The 20529-nt window shown below is 39.9% G+C and overlaps 1 protein-coding gene across 2 annotated transcripts in view; it reads right to left on the bottom strand.

Moving 5' to 3' along the window:
* Window positions 1–20292, bottom strand: part of DNAH14 (dynein axonemal heavy chain 14) — a 126794-nt gene extending 106502 nt beyond the window's left edge. The window contains exons 1-14 of one of the 2 annotated variants that reach the window (XM_083434374.1): window positions 20079–20292; window positions 18485–18649; window positions 15984–16090; window positions 14531–14727; window positions 13934–14068; window positions 11816–11949; window positions 10772–10936; window positions 9533–9645; window positions 8237–8299; window positions 6846–6984; window positions 5744–5875; window positions 3653–3909; window positions 3063–3228; window positions 1438–1726 (exon numbers count right to left, since the gene is read on the bottom strand). In XM_083434374.1, coding sequence (XP_083290500.1) covers window positions 1438–1726; window positions 3063–3228; window positions 3653–3909; window positions 5744–5875; window positions 6846–6984; window positions 8237–8299; window positions 9533–9645; window positions 10772–10936; window positions 11816–11949; window positions 13934–14068; window positions 14531–14727; window positions 15984–16090; window positions 18485–18628 — 2041 coding nt within the window. In that variant the 5' untranslated portion in view covers window positions 18629–18649; window positions 20079–20292. Of the gene's footprint in view, window positions 1–1437; window positions 1727–3062; window positions 3229–3652; window positions 3910–5739; window positions 5876–6845; window positions 6985–8236; window positions 8300–9532; window positions 9646–10771; window positions 10937–11815; window positions 11950–13933; window positions 14069–14530; window positions 14728–15983; window positions 16091–18484; window positions 18650–20078 lie in introns of both variants that reach the window. The other variant, XM_083434375.1, reaches the window with a different exon arrangement.
* Window positions 20293–20529: the final 237 nt, after the last annotated feature.

Here is a 20529-nt window from a genome sequence, read left to right as displayed (position 1 = left end):
TTTATATCCCCCATGCTATTAATATCTGCATGAAACTGCTGACTGAGGTGACCCACAGCTCTATTTATTCTTTACAATGGCAAGAGTGGCAGTGGATATGCTGTGCCAGTGCCTGGCTCCTGTAATGGATCAGGTGAAAGCCAATAAACTGAAACATAATCCAGATAATGAGCAGCTGTTGGTGGGTAGCTTCCTACATTGGACAGGCAGGATTCAGCCTGTCCTGAAGGAGCGACTGCACAGCTTGGAGGTACTTCTGGGTTTGTTACTTTTTCTTGAGGAATAAGTGGCCTCAGTGGTGCAGTGTGCCTTGCATCCACTTTGGCTGGTGACCCAACTGCAACCCTATCTGGTCAGGGGTAGCCTAACTCCTGTTGTCAACGTTCTTGTAACACCTAGGTTAGAATAGTGCAATGTGCTATGCATTCATTCATTCATTCATTCATTCATTCATGTTTATTATTGAGTTTTATATGAACAAAGTACTTTGTGTTAGATCTAAAGAAAAAGAGGGGGGAAATACAATCTAAATATCCCACCCTCCCATGCATATTACCCAACCTGAAGGCATTGTTCAGATCTAAATAATAATAGTGAAGTTCGTAAAGCCACTAAAGTGAGGAGAATCCAAAGGTTGCTGATACCAACGTAAAGGAAAATGTTAACACAACCATACATTATGGAATGTGGCAGGTACTACTTTTGAAGATGGTTGAGAAACTGCAGCTAGTGCAGAATCCAATAACCAGCTTTCTGACTGGGGCAAGACAATCTGAGCAGATAATGTCAATTCTGGCACTACAGTGGCTTCCAATTAATTTCTGGGCTCAATTTGAAGTGCTGCTTTTGACCTATAAAGTTTTATGCAGCTCAGGGCTGCAATACCTGCCTCTTCCTGAAGAAACGTACCTGGGAATTTCTCCATGTGCCTCTTCCTAGAAAGCTGCAGAAGACTGCAACATAAGAACAGGCCTATTTGTTTTACTCTGCTAAAACATGTGGGATAGGAGGTTTAAATTATAATCTACAGATTTAATCCTCTATCCATCTCCTACATAAACATGGTGTGATAGCTGCAGAGCTAATGTCACTTGTCACTGGGCCCGTCCACATTTCTGCTTGTCCCATGTCTAGAAAGCACAGGTCCAAGCAGTTGTTTTCCTTGCCCTGATCATTTCCCATGCTCTTCGGTGCTAAATTGGAGCAAACGTGAATCTGGATAAAACTCAAAGAGCAATTTGTTCCAATTGAACACTAAAGAGTGGTTTTCCCCACGGGGCAAGCAGTGGGACAAGAGGAAGCATGGTTAAGTCCACTGGCCCAACAGTTAGATCTTGGAGAGATGGTATATCTAATGTGACTCTGAGCTGCGCATCTGTGCTCATGCAGACTCAAAGACTCAAAATTGTAATCTCAAAGAACTCAGGTTACTCTTACTCAAAATGGTTTTTTCATCGCTGGATGCATTTGACTGTAGTAGCACAGAATATTCCGATCCTTCATGTTTGCTTTGTCTGTCACTTTGAGATAATTGTTTCAAATCTTCATCTTCCAATGTTTCATTGAAAGGTACTGATAAGGTTTCTGAGAGATAATCATCATCCTCCTCCTGGATGTATTTTCGACAAAGTTCCTTTTCATAAGGAATTCTAAGCTCTATATTTATTTTAAATATTGGCACATATTCTTCCTCTCCTCTCAGTTGCCTTTTCACATCTTCCAGTATCTAAATTTGTATAAGAAAAACAAAAATGGCTTACATTTTTATTAAGTTTTTAATCATTTAAATGCAAATGGAAAATCTGCACAGTATGAAAAATTATGTGAAAAATATTATTTAAAAAGTGTTTAATTATAAAATAGAAATAATATTCAGAAAAATAATATATTAATAAGGAACAAAATTGAATAATCCACAGCATTAATATATTATAAATCTGTTTATTATTGCTTGAATATGAGGGGTTACTGTTGAGGTAGGTAGGTCCAGAGGCTACAATTGGCGCAGAACTTGGCAGCTAGGTTGCTTGTGGGGTCAAACTACTACTAGGACACAACACTTTGCAGGATTCACACTGGCTGCAGATCTTCTCTCAGGCCAACTTCAAATTATTATTATTATTATTATTATTACTATTAATTGAACTTACACAATGCCCTATACCTGGAGGTCTCAGGGCAGTTCACAGAAAATACTTTTTGGGACTGATTTCTAAAGCCCTATATACCGAAAGACCCAGTTACTTGAGAGACCACCTTTAGGTCCAATAGGTCGCTGCATTCTGCAGGAGTTTCTTCCTAAAGTCCCAAAAATATCAGCAACCTGCTCCACATTAACAACTCATAACAGAGTTTTCAGTGTGGCATCTATGTTTCATTATGACAGGTACCCAATATATGTATTTTCCAGAAACAATAGAAAACATTTTTTATTTTGACATGTTTTTTTCAGCTGGATGAAAGGATCTCTGCTCATTTGCTCATTTGATATTGTTCTTTAGCCAGTTGTTTTCATACTGTTTTATAAAGTTTTCATGATGTTTGTAAAACACTTTGAGACATGTAAAAGGTGATTCATAACTTAATAACAACAAAAATCTATTCTATATTATTATTACTGTTGTTCTTGTTGTTATTAACATTCTGAAATTAAGCTTCTTAATTTCTTACCACTGTGATTCTATTTCAAAAGAAACCCTTGTGCTTAGAACTTAATGAGATATAACATGGAAAAAAATCTTAATTTTATTATACCTTAAGCATTAAAAAAACCCTAGGAAGAAACTGCCTATAGCTGCCAAATAGCGTGTCATGAGGCATGGAGAGACTATGAGAAACGTGAACCTAAAACTCATGTATTAAGTTTGCTTTATTTTTTATTGAAATAAGCTATATTAGGATGATTTTATTTTGAAAAGTGGAGCATGAATGAATTAACAATCAAACAAAGTGAGATATAAATTAATAAAAAATCTAGCATAATGCAATCATGCATTATCTTGTAGCTACATTCAGTCCTTCATAAGGGTTAGATTAAGAGATTTTCATTGAAAACAATTTACCTTGCTTATATCACTGACAGTAATGATTTCTACTTGTGGCTCAGGCTCTTCTGAACGGCGTGATGATGCCTGCAATATCTCAAAATAATTGGCTTGAAACATCTGTTGATGTCTATTCTCAGTACTCGATAAGCTATTTGCTCTCTCAATTGTTTTTTTATATGCCCTGCGTATATGGGGAAAAACTCTAAATTATTTTTGAACAGATATAGGACAAACTATTTCTACTAAGTAATTGCACACACTTTTATCCTGCCTTTTCCCAAAGAGCTCAGGGTAGTAGATACAGAATGATACTGGTAACTGCCTTAAAACATTAAACTACATATTAAATATATCAGAAAGATTATTTAACTATTTGTTAACTATTTAATTGGTGTTTATTATAACAATTAGGAGAATTAATATTATACTTGGCTCTTTACTCATATTCAACAACAAGCATTTGCTCCAAGAAATTCTTTTTCATAATCTTTCGAAACAGGTACCTATGCTTAATCATAATATAAAATGACAAAGGAATCTTATGAACAATACAATAAAGCTAAACATTTTGGACAAGTGTTTTCGTCATAAACAGGTGAAAATACCATATAAGGTCCTCATTTGTCTTCAGTTTTGAAACTGTCATATTATTAGAGCCTTCAAATATCTCCAAAAGAAGGTTTAAAGCATTGTGAACCAATTTTCGAAGCAGTTCTTGAAACATTCGGTCAACAAGCTGAAGAAACCTAGAAAAGTCTTCCATTATGTGCCGCCATCCAGCTATCTCAAAGTGTTTTGGCTTTTTTCTGGCATCACCTGGCAAATGCAGAAAAAGCTTTTCTGCTCCCTTCATTTCAGCTATCTATAATATTTGGGGGGAAATAATTTGGAAAAAATAATTACTATATACTGAATAACCTTTTTATAAGATAAAATATTTGCAATACTTGTTCTAAGCTACTAGTAATTTAGGATTGCTTCCAATGAAAGAATTTTCTCTGGTAACAAAAAACAGTTTTTATCTGGTGAACTTCTGGTCTTCTCATTATGTATAATTGTTAGATTGGTCGCTTCATACAAAAGCTTCTACGTGGCATAAATTAAAACAAAACCAATTAAAACATCAGTTTACAATCAAAATACACAGAGTTCATAATAAAATAGGATGCTGCTTTAAGAACCATTTAGCTCAATTACGAATTTCAAACACTCACCACGCAAGCTAAAGTATTCATCAACAGAATGAAACAGACTAAAATGAACAGATAGTCAAATAATATTATCATGTTTAAAAACATTAAAAGATGAGAGCTCAGCACCAATTGAAATAAGAAAATCAGCATTCTCCAAGAATGCCGATGATAACTTGAGCACCTTGCCCATTTCCCACTAGCCTTTAATTGTTCAAGTCTTCTGGATTAAGAATGATTTTTCCAGTAGTCACACTTCTATTTCTTTTAAGGAGGCTGAGGCGACTCCCTCCCATAAAGAGGAGTTTAATACCTTACCATTGATACATTTACTCAGTATTACCTACACTGGCTGGCAGCAGTTCTCTATCTAGCGATGCCTGGTATTGACTCTGGGGCCCTTTTAAAAGTACAGCATGTACTTTGCCACTAAACTACAGCCTTTCTCCACCAAACAATTCCATTTGCGTGGACAGTCGGAGTCCCCCCAACCCCAGGCGACCCCCGAGCGGAATGATGGCTCAAGACAATGTAGTATGGGATTAAAATTGGCCACAACTTTATTAAGTTTCAGATGTAGGGAGACCTTGGCTCAGGCATTGGGCATTTATCCTTCCCAGTCCCAGCCGGGGATCTGGGAGACATCACGGTTATCCAGAGTGTGTGGGGATTGGACTGGCTCTGGAGAACATACGTTCAAGCAGAGAGCCTGCCCCCCCCCCCCCCCCGTTTCAAAGCCGTCGCAGGGGAGAGCAATGACAACCACTCAGCGTATGGCCAATGCCTCCCCACTCCAGACCCCTTTAACGGGGAACCCTGGGATCACCGCCACAAGGGGGGCGTGGGTCACTGCTTCACGCCCCCCCCCCCTTTAGGAAGATAGACTAAAGGATTCCGCCCAAGGCCTGAAACTGCCAAAGTTGTGACGTTTTGCTACGGGAAGGGCAAAACCTCCCAATGCAGGAAAATTCCTTTCCAGCCCTTCAACAGCGACCCTGACGTAGGAGACCTGCGTACCTGTGGAGAAGTGGTTAACCTGCAAAAGAAGATTTAACTGAGGGAGGGCAGGGTGGGAGAAGCTCTGGAGCCAACTGACACTTCGCAGGTAAGAATCACCTTCTGTTGTGTGGGCAGGGCAGTCCCTCCCGTTACCTGGCCAATCCCCTGGCAACGCCTCCCCAGGCGGGATTGGGCGATTGGCTGAGATAGGTGGAGACCTCCAGGTATCCAGCCTGGGGAGGATGAAGCCAGCCCAAACTACCAGGAGCCGCACTGGGATCCGGGGGGTTTCGTGCGACCACGCAAAAGGTGCCCCCATTTGATGTGGGGAGCGGTCATTCACTTAAAAAATGAATAAAATACACATTAAGACTTGAAAAATACAAAGAAACTCCAAAAGCACACCTTTTTTCTTGCTATTAGAGAATAAAATTAAATATATATGAAGTGATATACAGTACAATATTTAAAATATTCAGAATTAAAGTACAAAAAAAGAGGACTTGCCTTTAAGAAAGAGGTCCGGATTACTTTGATTACTTTATCCTTAAAATCTTGTAGCTGAGTGAGTGCCTGTTGACTTTGTTTGTATTGTTCCTCACAAAATTCATCCAAAGTGTATGTGTGGGATATGTCTATCTAAGAAAAAACCGGGGGGGGGGGGGAATATATATAGAATAACCAAAAATGCTCTAAATCTAATGCAAGATCCTGTGTCCATTGAACCACCTCATTAATCCTTAAGGGCAAAAGCAAGAAATGACACAGCATCAGCACTAAAATGCAAAAAGAGAAAAGTTAAAAATCTGTGAAATTTTGTTCATCTTAATGTTAACACAGCAATCAACTTTGATAGCACTCCTTCTTTTAAACCAGCAGTTCTCTGCTTAACTTCCCACAATAACGCACCACAAAACATAGCAATAAATATACAGAGCACTCCAAGGGAGTGTCGTGGCTGGTTATTCGCATTTGTTGAGGCACTGTTAACAGATGTAATTAAGGGGTGATTAACAAAAGCTGCTGTCTGCAAAATTGGCTTAATATTACATGTCTATGAATCACCAAACTATCACGTGGAAGCAGGGAAGCAGATATGGAGTCGTTTATTGTAAAAAGAAAAAACACATTTAAATCTTTCAATAAATAGATAAATATTATATTTAAAAATAATGTATTAGGAATTACATAGATCACCATGATATTAATCACTTTATCATATATGCAACATACTGTGAAACTGAACTGATGTAATTGATTCAGTTGTTACATGCCAAATCCCAGACTTGATGACCTTGAACCTGAACCAGACCTAAACCAGATCTTTAGTTAAAACTGAACATAAACCAGAACCAAACTAAGACATTTGATTTGATTCTCTTGTTTCTCACACTGATAGTTCATAATGCCCTCATCATTTATCAGATAAAATCTTGAGAAATGGAAACCGTACATTAATGCATTCATTTTATTATATTACATTTTAATTGGCTTCCAGATTTTCACTGGCTTCCACAGTAAATATTTCTGTATAAGTAATTAAATTTAAAGTTGTGCAAATATTTTTTCCTACACTTTTTCTATCCATTGAAAATATTTTTCTTCTCACCTTTATGAAACTGATAGTTTTATCTTCTGACAATTTGTGCTTCTCAGTGTTACTCACGTCCTCACACAACGCTTGAATATAAAGCAAGCACTTTTGTAATATCTCATCAGCCAGAAACAAACGTTTATACAACAGCATTCTGCCAAAAAGAAAACCAGTTCTAAGTATAAAACCCATATAAATTCTCAGTTCACAGTAATGAATGTTAAGTGACATAATAGGGATGCCATAGAAATTCTCCAAATTATGTGTGTGCAGTGGATAAATGGATGTGTGTGTGTACGCGCACGCACACACAACCTTTATCCCCCCTTTCCCCTCCAATTTGGAAATTATATCTCTGACTATATATGCCATCCTATGAAGGTAGACCCTGTTCATTTTTTCAATGTTACTTTTAATCCTTTAACTATTTTCCTCCATTTTTTCAATATTTCTTTATGGCTGGGGAATGACACCAGTTAATAAAAAGTTTCTCTATTTAAAATCACATAAAGAAGGTTCTGAGGAACTCAGAAAAATGGCTGCAGTCATTGGCAGCCGCAGCCCTACTGGGGATAGGATTCAGAGCCATACAGTTTCATCTGTCTCCAGTGGCGTAGCGTGGGGGGTGCAGGGGGGCCCGGCCGCACCGGGCGCAACATCGGGAGGGGGGCGCTCGCACTCGCAGCTCTCTGCCCCTACCTGGCTCACTCACTCTCTCTCACTGCAGTGCTGGCTGTGCGAATCCGATCCGAGCCGCCGGGTCGCCGCCCACTGTGGAGGGGAGGGTGCCAGGCGTGCGGTGCGGTGCAGAGAGAGCGCGAGGGACTATTTGGGGGAGGGACAGTGCAGCGGGGGGGCGGGGGGCGGCGCAAATTACTTGCCTTGCCCCGGGTTAGGGGGCGCAAATTACTTGCCTTGCCCTGGGTGCTGACAACCCACGCTACGCCGCTGTCTGTCTCTGCTTCAGTGGCCACAGACACAATCAGATGCATCTGTTTATCATTCATGGACGAAACAAGTCTCACCCATTATTCCAAGGGCACACTGAGAAAATCCATCTAACTACATCCATCAGGGGTGTAATGTATACTTCTCTGTTCCTATCCCACCACTGTAAACCATAATGGGACACTACACATTTTTGTAAAAATCTGAACTTCTGACTTACCTAATATAGTAATAGAAAATGAAAACCACTGCACAGCTTATTTGCTAACTATATTTCAGAAAAGATAGGTAATAATAATTTATTTCTACTCCGCCCACTTTGGGCAGCTCCCAACGGAATATCAATAAATAATAATAATAAGAAGAAGCGATAAAACATCAAACATTAAAAACTTCCCTAAACAGGGCTGCCTTAGTTTCACAAACTGTTTACACTAATATATTTTGTTCACACCTACTTGCTGTTCTCTATTTTTGATCTCTTAACATTGCTTTTCCAGGTGATAAAGTATTTCCTCTTTCTAGAAAGAAAAAAGTAGAGAAAGAGATCTGGAAGATTGCACAACAAAAAGATAATAGAGCCACCTGTTTACTTCAATTTTGTCACAAAAAGGAAATATTTAAATATTTAAATATTTAAAATCAGACCCTAATCAAAGGTCTCAACTCCAGTAGCAGCAGCATTGTGTAAGCAAAAGAACCGCCCCCCCATCTTTCCCAAGGAACTTGCAAATTACGCAGTGAGGGAGACAGTAGATACTAGAGAGGAATAGTAGAAACAATGGGAAGAATGAATATGAGCAAATACAGTACTAACATTGGTTACTTACTGTGAATGGGCCTTGTAAATTGGCATAGGGAAATGTCCACATGGAAGATTGTGTTTATTCCCACTGTGCACAGCCTGCCCCCTCCCTGTCACCTTGGCAACCCATGTCTGCCCAGGCCCAAAGATTCCTCTGATGTGAAATGTACGAAGTCAACACCTTTTATCATGTTAACACTTCGATCCCAGGTGAGGTCCTGGGCTTGGAAAGGAAGCTTAACCTGTATTTTTCCATTGGCCTGGAATCTTCCCTTCAATACTCCAAATATTGATTCTGACATTCGTTCATTTATTGGGAGTCTCCCCTCGCAACATCCTCAGCAACATATAGGAAGAAATAATAATTCGAATAATAATAATTCTGATTATATTGGGATGGATCAAGAGATGCACTAACAGAAGAAAATCTGGCAGTGTCATACATAGGAGCTAACTCCTAGGGGCCGTGGGGGCTTTGGTCCCCACAATAAAATATTTGAGGGGGTGGACCCCCACAAAGACAATGGACATTTCTTGTCAAATGATGTGTGTGCATTGCATCATGTGATCGATTATGCAGGGTGGGGCATACCTAGGCTCCCACAATATTTTATTCAAGTTGGCACCCCTGGTGACACATGAACAGTTGTGCAAGAGTTGGTGGAAGATATTACTTAACACTGTGCAAATTACAAAGTGTCCACGATGGATTAATTAGGTAACAGCAGGAGAAATTGTGCAATGCTTTTTGCAGGCACACATCTTGAGACCTTGTGGAAAAGACTGTAACCTTGTGCAAGAGATTTATGAAAACTGAAGCACAAAGTTCAATTTCTATTCTCCCTTCTCATGCAAAGATATTGTGTTGTAACAGAAAAAGCCCTTCTGTAAGAGGAACAGCACTCCAGGATTCAGCCTATAATGTACTGAAAATATAATACAATCTTACCTGAAATTAAAACATATATCAATACTTCGTAATGCATAATAAATTTGTCTTTCACACAACCACTCAATTACTGGTATTATTTCCATTTCTTCTTTTCCACACACTGAAGTAAACTAGAAAAATGAAGCAAAACTACTTTCAGGAGTTCAAAGATTTAACTGCTTCTGCTTATTTTAAACTATTAAGTTTCTCTCTTCTTACCTCTATAGATGTGTTATTTTATAATTAACCCTATAAACACATTACTTACCACTATTTATGGTTTTTTACATCTACTTAATAAAAAAAAATAAGAATGTCACACACAGGAATTCTATCATTTTGCCTGAAAACCTGACCATTGATTCTACAATTCAGAAACATTTGTTTTTAGATAATCTCACAATTATGTCACTCGACTCAGTTTGGAGATCCAGCCATCAGTACACAAGCAATTCCAATTAGACCCTTTGCTTTGGAAGGCACACTTTGTGTAGAACAGCGGATTGTCAGATTTTAAATTTATGAAATTTACTTCTTTCTTTTTTTTACTGTGGCCCAGGTGAGCCAACATACACCAAGAATTAAGGACAAGGTGCCTCTGAAAACATACTCAGCTCAGGAGAAAAGTCTACTCCAGGTTTCCTCCCAAGCTTTCTTTGTGTCAGAAACCTCATTTAGTATAGTGAGAGGATGAGTTTTAGTCGTTGCTTTGTTAGAAAACAGGGAATCAGGAATTCTCATTGATGTACAGCGGTACCTCGGGTTACATACGCTTCAGGTTACATACGCTTCAGGTTACAGACTCCGTTAACCCAGAAATATTGCTTCAGGTTAAGAACTTTGCTTCAGGATGAGAACAGAAATCGGACTCCGGCGGCGCAGCGGCAGCAGGAGGCCATATTAGCTAAAGTGGTGCTTCAGGTTAAGAACAGTTTCAGGTTAAGTACGGACCTCCGAAATGAATTAAGTACTTAACCCGAGGTACCACTGTACAGTAGGATCGCTTCTTGCGCGGGGTTATGTTTTTTTTTGGGGGGGGGGGAGCCCGTAAATCACATAAAGTCAAAACAACCTTCTGGAACTGCCTCTGCAAGAGCAACCTTACCTTTCGGAGCTGGCACAAGATCTTGCAGAGCTGTCAGAGATCTTGGGAGATCTCGCAAGGCCAGTGAAGTCTGTGAGCGCATTTCGCAGAGCCCAGTAAGAAGGCAGAGAGCTGAAAAGCCATTTTTATGCAGGCTTTTCCCTGTTGCTTACCTTGGATACATATGAAGCTGTAACAGTCCAATATTCTTTACTTTGTTTGGCCATACTTGGAGAGACTACTTGGAGGTCATATGGATCATAGTCTGCTTTAGGGTCATTTCTACTTCTGATGAGACAATATACAAACTCTCCATCATCTTTCTGCAATGCACCTTTCTGATAACAGAAAATCAAAATGAATTAATGAAGAACTTAACCAGTGTTTCTGAAACTTGGCTCCCCAGCTGTTCTTGGACTGCAACTCCTATCATCCCTGACCACTGGGCCCAGCTAGTTAGAGCTGATGGGAATTTAACAGCAGTTAGGACCCAAGTTTGAGAAACACTGATTAAGCTGAGATTGTAAAGACACATAAGTCTTATTAAAATCAATGTAGCTAGACAATGTGTGAATTCACAATCTTTGGGCTTTGGAAATAAACAGAAAAGCTCTTAAGGATCTTAATAATTATTAATTATGAAGCACCAGCAATTCACAATACGAACATTAAGGTGGCTAGTTCTCATTTTGAGTGCTGTTAGTCCAAAACAGACTGTAAGAAACAATAGCCTAGGAAGTAGACCTAGTGTTGTACAAGAAACAAGTGGTAGCTCTAAACAGGAAATCTTTTATTTAATAAGATAGGATATGGATCTATCTATCTATCTATCTATCTTTCTGTCTATTTATAATCATTAGTCAATACTGTAGTAAATACTGCAGAACATTTAAGAAGCAAATGCAAAAGGAATATTTAAAACATTTAATTATACCACCCAAGTCCTTAAGGTGCAATAGAAAGCTAAAGACATAATATGTAAAAGTTCTCCATCTACCAAATACTAGCTAGAGTTACCTTTCTTCCATGCCAGCCTGTCTAATGAAAACCAGAACCCAAGGCATCACTTCTCTGTTTTTTTGCTAGGATTTTGTGGCACAACCACAATACAGAATACATCAAAATCAAAGACAATTTTTCATTAACTTCAACAGGTTCCAAACTGAATCCTAAATACATAAATTAAACAAACCGAATTGAACTGAAAAGGTAAATACCGGCAATGTGATCTTCTGAAAATTAGCTAAATTTGCCGGTTTAGCTACAAATCCACGTCGTGGTAATGATGTCTCCCACCCAAGTCTATCTCTCAGTCTCAAAATATGAGATACTACATCATCAATAATGGGTTCTGGAAGAGAAAAGAATGTAGTGAGTATTATTTTTGTATAAACATTATAAATGTTCCAAACAACCCTGTAATTTTGGTTAAAGCAGTAATAACATCATCATCATCATCATCCTCATTTCCCCACCCATCTGGCTGGCTTCCTACAAAAGATTAAAAATACAAAGATTAAGTCTTTGTATGTATAAAAATCCACATGCCATTCTAAAATTATGACATTATAAAGTGATAGAACTATGACTACGTATTAAGCTTTGTCAGTCTGCGTAAGTTATTTACAGTATGCACACAAAGGATTCATCTAACTCAGGGGTAGTCAACCTTTTTTACCTACCGCCCACTAATGCATCTTTCTTGGTGGTAAAATTTCCTTACCTCCCACCAGTGCTTGATGGTAGGAGGATTCAGTTTGTGCCATAGAACCCCCTACCGCTCACCTAGAATCCTGAAACGCCCACTAGTGGGCGGTAGGGACCAGGTTGACAACCCCTGATCTAACTAAATCACACTGATGACCTACTGAAATCAATGTGTATGACTAATTTAAGTCCATTAAGAGGTGTGCCTTGTTTGGCATGGGGTGCTTCTATTACATAAACAGTAATTTCTGGTTTGAGGCAAGTCGCTTCTGCAAAACAGACATTCCCAGTTTGAAACATGCTAGTCCTTTTTAATGTGGATGCTGGCTTAAATCAAAGCAGAAATCATTATATTTAAAAACAGGTGAACTCACCCTAATTTACATTCAATTAGCTTGAAAATTATTTGAGTTCTTCTGGGGAGGAAACAGAAGAACCCAGATTTTTCTGAGCCACTCCAGGGCTCAGAAAAGTACCGTATTTTTCGCCCTATAGGACGCACTTTTTCCCCTCCAAAAATGAAGGGGAAATGTGTGTGCGTCCTATGGGGCGAATGCAGGCTTTCGCTGAAGCCTGGAGAGCGAGGGGGGTCGGTGCACACCGATCCCTCTCGCTCTCCAGGCTTCAGGAAGCTATCCGCTAGCCGTGGGAGACCCAGCTCTCCCACGGCTAGCGGAGACCTTGCCGGCACCCAGAAGCTTGGGGCGTGCTGAGCTCCGCACGCCCCAAGCTTCGGGATTAGCACAGCGCTCTGCTAGCTGTGGGAGTGCCACGCAAAGTCGCGCGGCTCTCCCACGGCTAGCGGAGACCTTGCCGGCACCCAGAAGCTTGGGGCGCGCTGAGCTCCACACGCCCCAATCTTCGGGATTAGCGCAGCGCTCCGCTAGCTGTGGGAGTCTCGCGGCTCTCCCACGGCTAGCGGAGACCTTGCCGGCACCCAGAAGCTTGGGGCGCGCTGCGCTCCGCATGCCCCAAGCTTCGGGATTAGCGCAGCGCACCTGGGGGGGAAATAATTTTCCCCCCTTTATTTCCCCCCAAAAAAACTAGGTGCGTCCTATGGGCCGGTGCGTCCTATGGGGCGAAAAATACGGTAACTCTTCCTTCCTTGACATCTTTCCTCAGACCCAAATCTTCTTGCCAACCCTCTCAAAATCCCCTGCATTTCTTCCCTGCCAAACAGTGGTTGAAGCAGGAATTCCCTCCCCCTGGAGACACAGATGACCAAAATGCTGATGAGACGTCTTCTTTGGTGAATTTTTTCCTCTCTCTTCCAAGCTTTTGAAGGTTTTGTTTAGACGCCTTACAAAATTGTTCTGAGTTTAGGATTATTCTGCACTGCAGCATTAACTATTTTATTACACTTTCAATTATGATGATTTTAGATGTGTTTTATTCATTCTAATGTGGGTCACTATGAGAGATGAAAAGTGTATGTGTCACATTTAGATGCCTTTTCAATGGATTATATTATACATAAATTACTTTGCTTAAATGCGTTATTCTGTCTGATGTAAATTTTCTTTTCATTGCTACATCACAGACAAAAATCATCCATGGATAAAACAAATGCAGAAGTACCGACTTCAAGAGTGCATGTGGCAACAGCATTTGGCTTTCAATATACACACCAGTTTTATCGTAACAGGGAGGTTGTTTCTCTCTGATAGTTTTGTGATCGTAACCAGCTTGAAATTTCATGCATGTTCTTCTATGGCAACTTAAACGGGTAGAAACAGGAAGAATTTCAGACTTTTCATTTTCACCTGGAACAGATATCCAATATAATTAATTACATAACCACTGTATTAATTAGAAGCCCAGGATATATGATTACTGAAACTCATTGCCAGTTTCCACTTAATATTCTTTGTTCTCTATAATATTCTCTATTGCTCATGAGTGAATGGCATCCATCTCTGTCAAGAGAAAATAATTTGGTAACTGCAGTAAAAGGAGCTGAATTTAGTCCTTCCTTCCCCAAATGTGTCTCAAATTACATCTCAGTTGCAGTTTGAGTGTGCATGCATGTGTGTGTATACATAACATGTCACACAATAACATACATTTTCAAGTAAAAAATCTGATTTTCCTTATATAATCTCTGCACACTTGCATGATGTGCATAAGAAATTAGGGAGAGAAGGGGGAAATTGCAATTCATAACCATTTCAGAATTCGTTTACTAGCTTAGCTATTTAATAACAGTCTCAGTCTCTCAATTATACCTTTACCTTCAATGGAAACATCAGTTGATACATCACTAGTACAGCTGGATTCTTCCTGAAGAGGAACTAAAGAACGTCTCTCATCATTCATATCTCCCAGTTCAGAGTATCCCATGCTCTGGTGCTGATCCCATTCAGTCAGTTCAGTACATTGACCAACAATTGGTTTTATCTTTTCCTTATGTATTTTTGAGAAACTAAAAACACAAAAAGAAAAATCTGAAAACTCTTCTACATGATACTTTTAGCACATGGAAACAACTTTTACATGCCCCAGAATATGCAGTGCTTGTGTGGAAACAGTGTATTAAAACATCACATTAATTAAGGAGCTGTTTTTAAATAAAATGAATTTTCAGCTGAAACATTGGCCTGTTTCTCATGTCACTTTGCAAATGAACGACATCCTGGCACACTAAGTGAGAATCGCAGCTACTTCATTCCTCACCTCCTCCTGCTGCTGTACTACCTAAAGTTGACTTAGCATTACAGTTAAACCTAAACTTGTGGTTTGGTTCCCACAAACAAATCACAAGTGGGAAGCTAAGAATAAATCTTGGTTACAGCTCTTGGGTTCGTTCGGAGAGACAAACCATGAGTCTGGATAACCACTCAGGCAAACCATGGCTTATGTTCCAGGAGTGCAGCAGCAGTGGAGGGGTGAAGCAATTTATTATGATAAAACTATGAAGAAAGTGAATGCTGCCAGTCTCATGTTTTCTCATAACGCTTATGTGGGGAACAAGGAGACACTTACAGGGGAACCTGATTGGCAGAAAGTGTGCTTAATCTCCCCCCTCCCTTCTAATCTCCCTTGCCAATGTCTCTTCCCCATCCATTTTTAATTATTTTTCTCCCAGCCGCACTCCAAAACCATCTCAGCTGAGGTGGGGGTGCGTAGCTGGATGGAGAAGCATTTTGAGGGAATAGCAAGCCCAGGAAGTAGTTCAGCCTCCAATCGTCCCAACAATTTTCTCCTGTAAGTAATGCCATCATCCTCACATTCCTGTTATCCCGAGAAATTCAGGTTTGGAAACATGCATTTCCCAAGATAGCTCCATCCAGTGTTTGTGTCTTTTGAAGCTTATATAAATGCATATATTATTTAGATAAACAGATCTGTTTCCCTTAAGTAATACTTTCATTGATCACTGAAATAAATAGTCTGCTACATCTATGTTTTAAGAAACAGTGCTGACCCGAGCTGAGAGTCTGAAAGACTCTTGAATCCAGATAATGTAATGGTATCTGATATAAATCTAAGAGACTAAGAGGCACTACAGTGTGTTGGATGGCCAGCTTACTACTAAACTCCTTCTGTGTAGATCAGCTCCCTGCTTGTGCTTTACAGAGACACACTATCAAATCAAAAAAGAGGAGGAACAGTTAAAAAGAGGAAAGGAACAACAAGTTAAATCCTAAGCAGAACGTAGACAATAGAAAGTTTACGTACACATATGCAAAACCCATTTTGCCTTCTCCTGCTTTGACTTTGTGTTTTTTTGAGCCCTCTGCTCTGTAAACAGCTGTGCGAAGCTCAGATGGAATCGCAGATGAAACCTGGAAGGAGTGAATGTTACAAATTGGTATAAAGAGGTATGGCAGATTGCATTACTGGAAAAACTGGTGAATAGATTGAGACTTGCATAGTGTTGCCATTTCTTGAAGAGCAAAAAAGAGGACAGCCTGAGCTGCTGCCAGCCTGAGCGGGTGTATGGGTGCATAGAGTTGCCAAGCCCGTGCACCTCTTTCCCCAGCTCAGGCTGGCAGTGGCCACGGCAAGCAGAGCCACCTGAGGCAATAAATAAATAAATTTAACCCCACACCCTAAAACCCAGACATTTTCATTGAAATGTAAAAATCCCCCCAGATGGGCATGTTGCCCGCCTCAGAGGACATGTCCGGGATTTCCCGGATGTATGGCAACCATAGACTTGCACAAGGCCAAATTTAAAAAGACAATTTTACTGCAACTTGGGTAGACTGTATAGATTTTATGAGTACAACCGAATATGGCAATCTTCTGGCAACAGCTCTTTGTTCTGTATGGTTGACATAACTTTCCTACCTTCCCCCCACCTTCTTTAGTGAACTAGGCTCCCCTGTGGGAAAAGGGGGATTTTATTTTATTTTTATTTTATATAATCTGTTTTTCATAACATCTCTTATATCACTAGGTGGTGCTGTATCCATATGAATATTTTGAATAAAAGTTTAATTATTCATATCACTTCAATCCATCTCAAAGCAGTATATATTTTAAGATTTTGCACTAGTATCTTGGGTGTGTTTCATTTTTTATGTGTATCATGATTTAATATATATTGTTTGTCTTTTGCTTAGTTTGTCGCAATCTTTTATGATCTTGTATATTTTATTGGCATAACACCAAATCAGTTATTGTGTGGTTACTATTATGGAAATTTAAGTTGGTGTTTTATAGCTCTTGTTTTGGAAAAGTGATGCTTGTTGTTAAACATTTAATAAAAAATATTTTTTAAAAGAAGAAGGAATCCCAGCTGGAAACAACTGGATAAGAAAAACCAGTAACATTATTACCGTGTCAGAACTGGAATGAAATGCAATGTAGCCAACATTAAGCACAAGGGTGCCAACTTGGATGCTTGACTGTGGGTGCACAACGTGCTGCACTGCATGTCATAACTTTGCGATGCAGCACGCATGCATGTGCGCTGTAAAAAAAGCTTGGCCAGCACTTCCTCAGGGCGGTTTTTTTCACAGCACAAAATATTGTGGGTGCTATAGATGGCACCACTGATTATGCACTTTAGCATTATAGTCAACCAGTCACTATAGTTATGCCACCTGCACTAGGATACTCATTCTCATTCAAGAGCACATTTTTAAAAAAAAAAACCTACATCCCTGCTCAAGATAGTACAAAGGGAAAGCACGCATCTTTATATCAGTGCTGAAATCAAGTCTCTCAGACGTACTGCACAGATAATTTTTTGAGGAGGACAGGGAAGAACATAGAAGTACTATGCTCACCCCAAGTCTTACTGTATTTACTTGAATGTAATGCACACCTATTTTGGCCAAATTATGTCATGAAAATTAGGGTGCGCATTAGATTTGATGGTATATTTACATTCGCTAGCAAATACCTTTTCGGTTTCAAGGTTTTGAAATTTGAGGTGCACAGTAGATTCGATGGTGAATTAGATTCACGTAAATACGGTATAACAGCAAGTGAAGCAGAGCGGAACAAAATGTTTTCATATTAAAGGTACATCGAAACAAGAGTTTTGATGAAACAGAAAGAGATTCTGATAAGTTTTCAGCTGGAAGAATATTCCAGAACCATAGTACCTCCACAGAAACATCTGACTCTCATGCTCACAATCTGAATACTGTATCATGAAAAGGCAATGAAACTAAGGCCTCTGAGTTTGATCTTAGGTTCCTGAAGGTTACCTGCTCCTTAACTACTTCTGGCTAGAACCAGCACTATGAATTGTGTTGTAAAACAAAAAGAATGCTAGTGAAGCCTGGTGCTCACAGGTTGGAGTTATATGCTCCAACCTGTGAGCACCAGACAAAAGTCAGTCTGCCATATTTCGGACCGGTTGAATCTTGCAGTCGATACAGAAGACATTGCAGCTCATCTTCTCCAGGAAAGATTACAGCTGGAATATGAATAGTACAATTCATTACAAGTCATTATATACCATTCCACTAGATGGTCCAATCACACGAATCCATTTCAGCTTGTGCAGGGTAAACTCCAGTTTATGTCTCATCAGTTACTGTAACATCTTACATTTGGCAAGGGAACTAGCTTTGCTTTACTTACTATTAAAACACCTTAATTTTAAATGCATTGCTACTGCTTGTTTCCAGATAAGCCACTAAAAGAACATACTATAAAGCACTAGAAATTAACAAGCAACTGCTACTCAATGTACAAATTTAAAAACGATAGAATCTCACTGCCAGCGGTCTCGCGTCTTCCATAGAAGCTTGTTTGGGCTTAATAAACTTTCCTTCAACCATATGTGGTACTTTAGTATTCTCTGGTGTAAGCTGGAGACGAGATACCAGTGATTTTTGACGTCCTCTTTTCTTTTTATCCATCTTGGATTGGTATCTTTGGTCCTATTGCCAAGAGAGTTACCATATTATTTTTGAAATGTCGCAACGTGTTTTCAATGATATTTTTCTTTATTGCCAAAAGAAATTATACTCCCCATTTATAGTGGCAACTTAAAAAAAAACCCCTGAGGTTTTGCTTGTCATAATTTTTATTAAAATATGTATCTTATAAGAATGACAATGACCAAGGGTGCCAGCTTGAATAAAATAGGGGGTGTGTGTGTGTCTGCATAACCAATCATAAAACGCTGTGCATGCAAACCCACAATTTATTGGGGTGCGGGCGCCAGTTAGTTAAGTACTTTTATTTACTTGAGTTGGGGGCAGCTCGCCCCCCAACACCTGGCTACACCCACAGCAATGCCCACCAACTTGGGGGGGGGGGTCCGAAGAGACCTTGGCCCCTAGGAGTTGGCACTTATGTTCTTACAAGTCATTTATGCTGGTAATTTACACAGCTGTGAAACTATGAGATACCTTAGAATAAAAATATTTTTCAAATGGCCATAACTGAAACCTTACACTGAGCTTGCAGAGTATCTGTGACATATGATAAAAGCTATTGTTTTGACTCAGGCTATTTACATCTCAGCCTGCCTTTAAAAGGCTAGTGCTCCATACACGTCTAACCTATTTGACCTATGTCTATATAATACCTGTACAAAATTATGGGGGGGGGGGCTTTAACCCTGGTGCAAGCGAACCTACATGCAAATCTATTTAAAAATACATAAAACATCCTAAGCTTTACAACATTTGGTTTTCTCATCAAGTCACATTAGGCAGGCAACCTCTTTCCTGTCGCGTTTCCCATTTGTTTTTGGATTTAAAAGACCTGCAAAACAGGCAGATATTCAAAAAAGTAGAATCTGTTTTCAAATACCTCCATCTCCCTGGTGTATTAAAAAGCTCTCCCTTACAGCTTTTAAGTTGCAGAAGCAAATGTTGAAACTGTATGTTTCAGCACTTTCCGAGGCTACAGAAGACCAAAGGCCTCCAGAAAGGTTGTAGGCCTGGAAAAATAGGCATAGAAATGTAGCAGCAGGGAGGGAGGAATATAGAGGTCTATGGAGCCAGGAGAGAGCGAAAACCTGGCAGGGATAAAGGAAGGGAGGGGGAAGAAACAAACAAGCAAAAAGGAAAAACTAAGGGAAAAAATCCCTTCCAATATGGTGTTGGGGTTTTTTGTTGTGCCCAGAGAAGCATTGCAATAGCCTTGCTCCTGTGGCGAAGGCAGGAAGTAGTTCTGGAGTTAGGGGGCTGTCCTGCCCGATATATTCTTCAAAAAATTAACTTTATCAAAGATCACATGCCTCCCTTAAAGGAGAAGGGGGAGGGGGGAGAAGCCTGTAAATATTTTCCTTAATGCTTCGCCCTTCTCTCACCCCACATAACCTGAGGAAAGTTTCCCAGTCCCTCTCCTCTCACCCACCTACGAAGGATGGTGGGGAAAGATGGAAGGGGTTGTGTTTCTCCGGTACAAAAACAATAGATGCTCTTCGCGGCTGCTCCTTCCTTAAGAATGGCTGCGTTAATAGTGAGTCTCTAGTGACCAGGCCAGCGGGCAGAAAGGCTCATCCCAGCTCTCAGAGGGACCAGCTGACAAAACCCACCCCACCAAGGATGAAGGAAGTGACCGTTATTCCAACGGTAGAAATAGGCCCCGCCCCCTTCTCCGCATGTGATTAGCCGCCCTACAAGGGCGTGAGTGGAATCCACTGCGGCTCCTGGACGTCAGTTCCAAGAGCCAGGGAAGAAGGGGAATAAAGATCGACATTAAGAAGTTATGGAATTATATTGGGGAGAATATTGTTCTTATGGGTGATTGGAATGGTGTGGTCTCGGTCGAATGGGATAGAACTTTTAGAGAGAAACTTACCAAT

The sequence above is a fragment of the Podarcis tiliguerta genome, assembly GCF_965153285.1.
Source record: "Podarcis tiliguerta genome assembly, chromosome: 3".
Lineage (NCBI taxonomy): Eukaryota > Metazoa > Chordata > Lepidosauria > Squamata > Lacertidae > Podarcis > Podarcis tiliguerta.
Note: the sequence above shows the minus strand (reverse complement) of the source record. Positions and strands in the feature narration are given on the sequence as shown.